Raw genomic sequence first — 11,226 nt, forward strand, 5'->3', positions numbered from 1 at the left:
TGATTTGGAGAGAAAAAAAAAAAGATGGTATTTTTTTTGAATGAGTGACAGAAATGAAGGAGATCTGATGACCCCCATATATGCTCCATCTCCATTGATATTCATACAGTGACCCAAAATCTAGAGGAAGGTCCCCAGCATTTTGGGTGGGCCCCAGGTCCACCAGATGGCCAAGATCCAAATAGGGTAAAAGCTACTCCACTGAATAGAATTAATAAACTCAAAGGTTCATTAAAATATCAAAGCATCTATCTCACAGGTTTGCTGGGAAGATCAAATGAGATAATGTATGTAGACAACACATTCTAAATCTTAAAGTGTAAGACTGGTTATGAGACAGAAGAGACTGAGAAGTTACTTTCTTGGGAGCTGGAAAGAGGGTCCAATCATCCTTTTCTTTCTTTCTTCCTGACCTCAGTTGCCCTGAGGACATTGGAGGATGCAGGAAAGCAGGAAACCACAGTCACTCTCCCTCCTCATTTTATATAGGCACCTAGTACACAGTAGCTCATACCTTTCAGTCAGTTGAGTAATACAATGGATGGGGTGTTAGTCTTGGAATCAGGAACATCTATGTTTGTTTCCTGCCTCAGACACTCATTGGCTGTTTGACTTTGGACTTCTCAGCCTCATTTTCCTGACCTATAAAATGGGTGTAATAATAGCACCTACCTTTTAGGGTTGGTGAGAAAAAAATGAGATAACTTATGTAACATGCTTTGCAAATCTTAAAGCTGTTAAAATATAACTGCTATTATAATGATTACCTTCCACATAACGTCAAATGAATCTAATTGATGATAGAGAAGTGGTAGAGAAGGGAATATGAGTGGGGACAGAGAGAACCAAAAGTAAAAGGTCAGCAAGAGGAAAAGATATGAGCTTGAGAATCTCTTCTGAAGTGCATTCATCAGAGAACAAAATGGATTTGGGGGGGAAATCATTAGTATGTATGAAAATCAAAGAAATATTTAATAATTATTTTGTTTTTTATTGTCTCTACCCTACCCCTCACAGGTGAAGTTAATAAATTAGGGAATCTCGTAGAGAGGCTAAGAGGACATAGCTAGGAAGAGGACTTTGAGGGATGTCTCATTTCTTGTGTTCATATAGCTAGTGCTTAGAACAATTCCTAGTATACAGTAAGCACTTAAAAATGTTAACATTCATCCATTCAATCTTTTGTTCACTCATATTGTTCCCATAAATACCAATAGTTCATATTATTATCAGTCTATGGTGACTGCTTCTAACTCCATTATTGATCTTCCCAGGCTAAATTGGCCCATGAATCAGATCTAAAAGTTTCCCAAGGGGGTATTAGCTATTTGATTCTCCTTTCTAAAATGGGAAACCCAAAAATGAATCACCACAAGGACCCCTGTGAACTTGATTAGTGTCATGGCTTTAGACACACATCTCTAGAACCCGAGTATTGCTGATTTGACCACTTCTTGTTTTTTGTTTTTGTTTTTTTCTGATGGCATTCAAATCCACAAAGTTTAGTAAGCCCTATCCAAACTTTTATAGTGTTATTCCCAAAGTTCAGCGACTTGCTAATGAAAATAAATCTAGAAAGAATCTGAGGCATTTTTCAAATCCATGTTTCCATAGCATACATATTCACTATAGTTAGAACTCATCCCGAAGATAGGGAAATGGTTTAATACACATTATCTTTGTTTTCCTTTTATGTAATCCTTTGTTCAATGTTGTTAGAATATTTGAAGTTTCTGAAAACAAAACACCTTATTCCCAGCAGGCCTTAGACTTTAGTTTCTGTCATCTATCTGAATTTAGATTTACCTTTACATAACATTCATTATAAGAAAGATGGTTTGGATACAAAACAAATATTATTTAGTCTTTATCTACTATATAACTATATCCACATATGGATCCAAACATTCTTGAGCAAGAGGGAAATAAGAACATGTGATTTGCAAAAGCATCACCCAGCATCTCTTATCTATTTTTCCCTCCCCATTTTCTGTCCTAACCCATTGCACATTTCTTTCCCTATCATTTTCTCTTTTTTTCACTTTATTTCATCTTAGGCCCCTCTTTTCCTAGAAGACATAAAAGGAAGCATCTTTCATTAGCTCCCTTTGGTTGACCAAATAGGCTCACACAAATTGTTTAACTTTTCTGTGAATGAATATTATAAACATCTCACTTGGGATGACGCCAGCAAAATTAGAAATTAATCTCTCTATCCTTTTTACCCACCAGTGCCATAATTTTCAGGACTTTGTTTTTTAAAGCAAGATATCATTCCTAACTGAGTGCTGTTCCTTGGTTTTGTAAGTAAAGATGATGTCTACAATGGTGAAATATTGCCTTGGGTTATAAACATATTGAGAAGAAATCAAACAGCAAGCATTATTAAGAGTCAGCAATGTATCAAACACTGTGCTAAATAGGGGAGGATACCAAGAAAAGGTAAAGACGGTACCTGCCTCGGGGATCTTATGCTTTCATGGGGTGGCAACATGTATGTAACTAGGTCCACAAAGATAGATTCAAGGAGATGGAAGGTAACCTTAGAGAGAATAGCACTAGCAGTTGGAGCAGGGGAGAAACCAGGAAAGGTTTCTTGCAGAAGATGGCATTTGGGTTGGGTCTTAAAGGAAGGCGAGAATTCCAAGAGGTGGAGATGAGGAAAGAGAGCATTCCAGGCATGGAGATCACTCAATATAAAGGCACAGAGACAAGGGACGAAATGTCCTGTGTGAGGATCAGCAAGTTGGCCAATATAGCTGGACCACAGAGTTTGTGAAAGGACATAATGTATAAGAAGACTCAAAAGGCAGGAAGGAAGCAGATTGTGGGAGTTTTCAAAGCCCAAGGAGTTTATCCTACAGATAACAAGAAACCACTGAAATTTGCTGAGCGGGGGAACAGGTGCCACAGACAAATCACTTTTGACAGCTGTTTAGAGGATAGGTTGACATGGAGAAAAACCAGTGAGATGGCCATTGGAATAGTACTTGTGGAGGTCTCAAGGACAAGATCCAACAACTGGATGTCAGGAAGTGAGGGTAAGGAAGAACAAAACCAAAGTTTTCAATTTGGGTGACCGGGAGGTTGGTGCTACTCTTTGATAGTAGTTGAGAAATTCATACTGGGAGTAGAATTAATAAGGGAGAAAAACTAAGTTCTCTTTTGGATGTATTCAGTTTTTGGTGAAAACATGAAAATAGAAAAGGCAGATAAATTAATAGCTAGTTTTACATCATGTTTTATGTTAAACATCTCAAATGGCTTTAGAAATCATGTCTTGAATCTCTTCATTTTACATATGAAAAAACTGAGGATGAGAGAGGTCATAGGTTTTCCAAGGTCACACAATAAGTAAGTAAGCCATGATTCAACCATGGTCCTTTTCTTTCAAATCAAAGCCTCTTTGAAGTACACTGCTCACTTCAATCAATCAACAAGCCTTTTTTAGGTACTGAAACAGACCCCGGAATTTCAAGACAGAAATGAAATAAATCATACTCTAAGGGAACTTATATTTTCTTGAGAAGACAGCATGCACTTTATAAGCATATTCAAAATAAATGCAAGAAAACAAATAAAAGGAGACACTTGCATTTGGGTAAGTCAAGATTTATTAGAATTAGAGTAATGATAACAGTAATAAAAAAAGGTGATAATTACATAGTGATTTAAGGTTCTCAAAGTATTATGCATACATCATCTAATTTACTTATTAGCCTCAAGAATTCGGGGGTCATGTCATATTTTTTATTAATGTCATGTAGAAAATTTAGCATGATTCTTTGAATGTCATAAACTTTCAACTGAGAAAGAAGGGGAGGAAAGAGAATAGGATTAAGGAAGGAAAAAAAAGAGAATAGGTTAAAAGTTAAGATAGATAACCTGCATCTTCCAAAAAGAAACTTGACAGTCATTAAGGCCTACAATCTTATTTTGCCTGAGTATAGGCATTTAAACTTTCAGGAACTCAGATGTATATGGTGTGTGTATTTTGGTAGGGAAATCACTGTACCATGTCCTTCCATGATTCTCTAACGGGCAACTTTACCTGAGATGTTGCTTATGCTGACTTTTGAGGTATTTGATAGACACCCAGGGAATAAAACAAAGAATGGATCAAATCTGTATTTTGTGGTTAGTGTGCTGGCTGTGCGCAACACTATGCTGAGTTCTCGGCAGGATATAGAGGTATATAAGGAGTGTTCCCCAAATTCAAAAACTTAGTTTCGTTGGGGAGACAAAACAAATGCTAATGAAATAACTCATGAATAACACAAGATCCAGCTTGTACTATTATAACAGGTAACTTTTTTAATTTAAAAAATATGAAAATACATTTGCTCTGAAAAAACATAAACCATTTTCTGTCAAGTCTCTCTACAATTTCACTTTCTTTGGGTTATACATTTAGAACTAAGATCTTTCCCTTTCTTAGTTGTCTTTCAGGATTCTATTCTCTGTATTTATGTTTGTAATTAATACAGATTGTGGTTTTGAAGAAGCTCGCATACTTGATATATATGAAACAAATTGTACTGAATCCAGAAAAATTGAATTGTAGAGAAATGTTAAGTTCCATCATATATGAAAACATAATATATCTCTTTCCCTCATTATTCCCTTAAAATACATACATACATTATCCTAATTCTCATCCTTCTTCTGGCCATCCACCCCTGGTGTCAAGGGCTTCCATTGTTCCCTAAATCAGAGATGTCAGTATATTGAGTTTTTCACAGCAAGATATGAATGCCCCATGGAAGATAAACAAATCTATTATTAGTTGACAAAATCATACCCACCATGTAATCAAAGATTATAGCAGTTTATCATATAAGAGAGATGGAAGGAATGTGAGCAAGTAGGTGAGTATATGCTCGTAATCACTTAAGTCACATGAAATATTTTCCCAGTCATTGTCCCTGTTTGAAGTAATTAATGTTAACTTGTAAAAACTGCAAGAAATGTTTCTGATTCTAATGGCCCAATTCTGGCATCTGGACTCAGCCTCTGTAAAATATCCCTATATGTTAATAAATTAAAAGAACCTCACAAAAAAATTTATAATGATATAAGTTGATTCCTTATCACCATTTAGAGAAGAACTCTTGAATTAGAGACAGTTTTCTGGAGATTGGTTTTGAGATAAGCACAGTATTATGTAGGACGTGATGTGTACAGCAACAGGAAAAAGAAGAAGTTATAGGAATGGTTTCCCAAATGGGGAACACAAAGCAGAGGGATTTACTGAGTTGTTTCATCTCCTCTAAAAGCAGTGAAATAAGGAAACTCCTAACCTTCCAAAAGAGGAAAAAGGCTATTATTGCTTTGTCTCACTCCATCTTACCTCACACGCTGATGAACTGTTATTTTTGTGTGTTTTTTTCCAAGTTATAGTTTCTGAGTCTGTCTCTGCCTCAGGGGAGAGTGGAAAGGAGTGGGGAGTGGTGTTCCACAATCTCCTCCCTGTCCTCATCCTCTGGAAAAATCCCAATCCCTGCTCTTGTTGACACACATTTCATGGTATCTTTTCCTACCTGAGACTATTACAGAAAATAAAAACAAAAAGCAACAATAAATACACAAAAAAACCCTTAGTAACATTCACTTTTCTTTCTTTCTCCCTCCCTTTCTCTCTCCTACTCCTTCCCTTCTTCTTTCCTTGTCCCTGATCCCACCCCTTTTTCCTCCAGGAACCTTCTGCATCATTTCACTGTGCACCTGTGTGGCCGGGATCAACTTCGAGCTATCACGCTACCCACGCTACCTGTACGGACTACCTGATGACATTAGCCATGGCTATGGATGGTCCATGTTCTGTGCGTGGGGGGGCCTGGGACTCACGCTTATCTCGGGCTTCTTCTGCACCTTGGCCCCTTCTGTCCAACCTGTCCCCAGGACCAACTGCCCCAAAACCAGACCCGAAAACGGGACAGTGTGCTAAAAAAAAACAACAACCCCCATATATATATATAAATATATATATATATATATAATATACATATATAAAACAGAAACTAAAGCAGAATGGTGCCAGTGCCAGGAGAGCATTGAGTTGGCTCAGGCACCCATACCTTCACAGAACTTTGTGTTGCTTCATCCTTTCTCGCTAAGATGGGGAAAACTCTGTTGTCATATGGCTCTTCCATCAATTCTTAACTTATGGCTTCATAATTTTTTGAAGGTTGAGTGAAGATGCTCACTTGCAGTTGAGTCATGATTGCTGCTCCTAATGAGGCTGGGCTGGTGAGCTGGGAAGGGACAGTGGCAAATGTTGGAAGCAGCACAGGAAGTAGGGAATCCATGCCATCAACTGGACCACCAAAAAGAACTCACCACCCACCAATAGTAATGCAAAGAAACAAAACCCTTAGTTCACCTGTAGAATGTAACCAACTCTTGGAGGCCATTCTCAAAACCATCTCTTCTCCCAACGCTCCTGATCTTATTCCCCACCCGCCCCCACCAGCTGCACACAAGAATTGGAAGAGAAAACAAACTGAGATGGAAGTTTTCTCTTTGTTTGCCAAACTTTTGGATGAACAAAAGAGGGGAGGGGAAGGGGGAAGAGACCAAGAACCCTGAGAGATGATACTTGCATCAATACCAGGACACTTCTGTGGATGCTCGGACAACCCAGTCTTATCTTCCAGCTGCCTTACATCCAGGTTAAACAGAGGCTGCCCTGCTCCCACCCCCATCTTCTGGGCAGACAGGGGCCTTTGAGAAATGCTGTGATACATGTGTGTGTATAACTTTTCCGATGGTTTTTTTTTCTTTTCAAACTGAAATATTGCAGTATGACTGTTGTCTATAAATTGTGCTGATATCTTGGCCCAGGCACAAAGGCCTAGAGAGAGATGAGTTTGTATGGGTGCCAATTCTGCAACTGTGGATTATTGCAGTGTGTCTGAGTGTATGTGTATGTGTGTGTGTGTGTGTGTGTGAGAGAGAGAGAGAGAGAGCATGAGAGAGCATGTGTGTATTACTAAGGTGTTATCAATTGATTTCAGTTTATTATTTTTAAAACAGCTCAAAATTCTAGATGGCAGAATTAAGAGAACCATTAGATATGGTTTTGCATATTAATCTAAAGACTATGTGGGAGTAGTCCTCTTAATTGTGGAAGTTCAAGACACAGCTGGGCAAAAAGCCATTACAGAAGGAGAAAAGGGAACAAAATTTGGGAGGGAGAAAGAATGGTGCTTTTGGTTGATATATATGCTAAACAAGACCTTTCTACTCCCCATCAGTGGTACCTCCTGGTTCATTGGGTATCTCCTCCTATATCAGTTCACTCTCTGAAAAGATGCAGAGAAAGAAAATCTGCTTTCCATGGGCTTAATTTTGTATGATATTGCTGTAAATCAAACTGAAACTTGTTGCTCTTTCCATCCTTTCCTCTCCTTCCTTTTCTTTCCAATCTTCAAGGTTGTGAGTCCCAGAGTAGTTGTCTTGGCTGCTGACCCCCAAGTGGAAGAAGGATAAATCCAGCACAGTATCTTGGAATTGATTTGAACAAATTGACACTGAGATAGCTGGAGGAGCCAGGAAGTGAATCAGGCAGGCACGAAGCTATAAAATTAGCAGTCTGCCAAAGAGAGTAAGAAAGGAGCACAAACCAGAGCCTGCCACGTGTAGTAGAGTACTACGCTGTGCTGTGCTTTTGGACAAGAGGATGACCCCTGAGATGGGGTTGCTACATAGCAAGGATGAGGTAAATAGCAAATCTATGTAAATGTAATGTTTTGCTAAATCCTGTGGATCACTTGCCAGCCACTAAGTCTCTCCTCTATCCATTTATCATCCCTTATTCACCTACCTACTCTGCTGTGGGCTTTCTGACCCAATCCACCCTCACCCTCTCCCCTAGTCATATATACTCACTCCTCTCTCAAAACATGCTAATTTTTTTGGGAGCTTTTGTGTGTATGAGGTTAACTGCGTGGTATCCTGGAGTGCAATGTTCTGTGGGAGTGTATACCTGAATGTGTGCATCTATGTATATGGAGTGTGTATGTATGTATCCAGGTGCAGGTGTGAGTGTTTCTATGTCAGGGCTTCTCAAAATTATGATCAGAGGTACAGCTGGAAGAGACCCCAGAAATCATCTACTCCAACCTCTTCATTTTACAGATGGGGAAACTGAGGCCCTGAGAGGTTAAGTGACTGGGGATAGATGTCAGCATGTATAAAGGGGGTTTTTGTAGTTATATGAATATGGGGGGGGGATGGGGAGAGGTGTCTGTGTATAACCATGACTGTTATTAGCCTATAACCGGAATAAGAATTATTTTTTAAATGGTGGATTTATTCTACAGGAAAGAGAAACAACTATCAGGAAAACCTGCAGTTTTTAGAACTCTAGGGAAATGCTCTTATCTTTTTTTTTTTTAATTTTGAAATGATTTCCTCCTAAGGGGAAAGGCATAAATGCCTCTGTGGGCATGAGGAGGAGTGAAGAGAAGTATCTCAGATTGAGAGCCATTTTGCCTTCATTCCCCTCTTGGGGAAGAAATGTTGGTCTGAGTAGGTGGGCAAATGGCCATATCCACGAGTATGCTTGGAAGCCTTCCTTTGGGGAAGGAGGTTTGCCTGTGCCTAAAGAATTTCTGAAGCCAAACTCCAGCTACTTGAGTAAGTGGAAATTTTACAGATGGTGGCAGCTTGGCACAGGTAATTCGTTGAGTTTTTTTAAGTTACCAAATCTTTGGGTTCTGGCCTCTAGAAGCACCATTGTTTTTTTTTTCTTCCTATTTATTCTAGGAATTATTATTCCATTATTAACAGATTTCCTACCTTATTTAAAAAAGCTTTCTGGAGGCTGGTGAAAAACTGGAATGATTTTTTAAAAACTTTCCTTAGCCCTAAATTTTAGACTTTTCAAGACTTGAATGCTTCTCAAATGTATTATGGGCTCCTGGGGATCAGGGAACCAGACTCTTCTGGCTGATTCTCTCCACCTGTGCTGTTGTATTCTAGACAAGGCTACCTCTGACCTCCAGTCAGCAAGATACATGTGTTGGCTTGTTGTTTCAAATATGGGGATGGATTTGCCCTGATTCATCCCGTGTCTTTCTTACCTGAATCTGCTCTTGTCAGTACGCCTTCAGCTGGCCAGGATTAGAAGAGAAGTCTTTTGTCATGGAACAGAGCAAATGGAGAATTAAACGACCAGGCTCCAACCAGCTCAACCAAACACTGCAGTTCTTCATAGGGAAATGTCCACAATTAAGCTAGTCCCTCATACTTCTGGGATTTGTAGGGACAACCTCAAAACCAGTCAGATTAGGGTATATTATTTAGACATCTTTCAGATTCCCAAACTAAGACCTTGCCTTCCTAAAGAGATTCAGGGTCAGTTCCTACCAAAGTCCTCCAACTAAAGTAAAACCTCCATATCTTTTGCAGTTGTGTGGCTTTGAGTGAATGTGAAGTACATCTGTGTTTGTATACTAGGAGATACTGGTGTAGAAGGGCCACTTTCACTCTGATTTTTCTGACCACATTCCCATCTAAGGGGATGAAAGCAGCTATTTTGACTATTTTGACCTCATTTCTTCCTTACCTTTCCTCCTTTCTCATTTTGGTAGGAAAAGTTTCTCTCCTCAGTTTGCTTCCCTCAATCTATCCCTAATTCTAGCTTTGCATGGTATTTCCCAGTAGGATCAGTCATTAATCACTTATTGATTCTTCCTTAGGAAGGCCAAAGAAGCCAGTTTATCCCCTTAGAAACAATGAGGCAATTCCATTTTTTGCCCTCGCCCAACACCAGTCTTTCTGACTTTTTGAAGAGAAATGTTCCAGAAATAAAATCTGCCTCTCTCCTGGCCAACACTATCAACTCCCCAATTCACCTGACAAGTGTTACTATTTTAGTTCATTGAACATCAACATAGAAAGATCCTAAGACAAGATAATTACCACAGGGGTCTTCATGGGCATTACCCCTGTTTGGGGTACCCATCCCCAGATGGAAACTCCATATGACTAACACCCCAGTTAATCACATTTTGTATGTTCCCAAAACTATTTGTGGGGTCCCCATTAATTACTGAAGTCCTACAGATGGTCCTGATGGGGGATTATTGAACATTAAGACTAATCTTTATCAGGTCTTTTATCTGCAATGAATTGCACTCTGTCATTTGAGCATACTCATCCCTAGATTGTAGGAGGAGATGCTGTCCAAAAACTGACTTGACTTTGCAAGTCACCTATTTGGGGAAGAGACTGTTCTCATATATAAGCTAATGCCCATATTTTAGGAAAGACATAAATTCTGGTACAGAGACCTGAAACTTAAAACCCAGTACATAGCAGTCCTAATATGGTGTTTAAACTTTGGGTTCATGTGATACCCTTAAATTGAATTCTGAATGATAGAATCAAAGGCTACTGTCAGGAATAGTTAGATTTACATTTTCTTCTTACAAATGAATTGTCCAGTAATTAGATTTTCAGGTCTTTTCAGAGAAAAGAGGTCATCTTATTGTGCAATTCTGATATACTTCTTGGTTTGTTTCGGAAATTAGGATAAAGTTATATTGCTGTAAAAATGCCCAGTCGTTCATGGGACAAGTATTTCTATGGTTCTATAGAAGGTTTTCCCATAAAAGGATGGTAATGAAACTGAGAAGAGATTGTGGTACAGTATGGAATAATTGATCCATACCTTCCATGCTCTCCCCAAATGGAATGACTCTTTCTTATCTAGCTAATATGGGAGATGTGACTATAAAACATGACAAATAATTTTTTAATTAATTGGCCAGAAATTTAAAAATTTAAATGATTGCTATCCTATTCAAAATGATAACCCTAGAAGGCTATGTGAACTAGCCTCAGTGATAGTGCCATTGTTTATAGCATTCTAGAATGCCTTCTTTGGAATGGTTTTTAGTAGTCTATGACATATTCTTTTTTTTTTTTTTTTTTTTTTATTTATTTAATAGCCTTTAATTTACAGGATATATACATGGGTAACTTTACAGCATTAACAATTGCCAAACCTCTTGTTCCAATTTTTCACCTCTTACCCCCCCCCACCCCCTCCCCTAAATGGCAGGATGACCAGTAGATGTTAAATATATTAAAATATAACTTAGATACACAATAAGTATACATGACCAAAACATTATTTTGCTGTACAAAAAGAATCAGACTCTGAATTATTGTACAATTAGCTTGTGAAGGAAATCAAAGATGCAGGTGTGCATAAAT

At 38.5% G+C, this 11,226-nt stretch overlaps 1 protein-coding gene across 1 annotated transcript in view; it reads left to right on the forward strand.

Moving 5' to 3' along the window:
- TMEM178B (transmembrane protein 178B) overlaps positions 1 to 10,964 on the forward strand; it is a 423,727-nt gene extending 412,763 nt beyond the window's left edge. Inside the window, exon 4 of the mRNA XM_003771666.2 lies at positions 5,697 to 10,964. Within this exon, the coding sequence (XP_003771714.1) occupies positions 5,697 to 5,947 (251 nt within the window). The 3' untranslated portion in view covers positions 5,948 to 10,964. The remainder of the gene's footprint in view (positions 1 to 5,696) is intronic.
- Positions 10,965 to 11,226: the final 262 nt, after the last annotated feature.

The sequence above is a fragment of the Sarcophilus harrisii genome, chromosome 5 (assembly GCF_902635505.1).
Source record: "Sarcophilus harrisii chromosome 5, mSarHar1.11, whole genome shotgun sequence".
NCBI classification, from domain to species: Eukaryota; Metazoa; Chordata; class Mammalia; order Dasyuromorphia; family Dasyuridae; genus Sarcophilus; species Sarcophilus harrisii.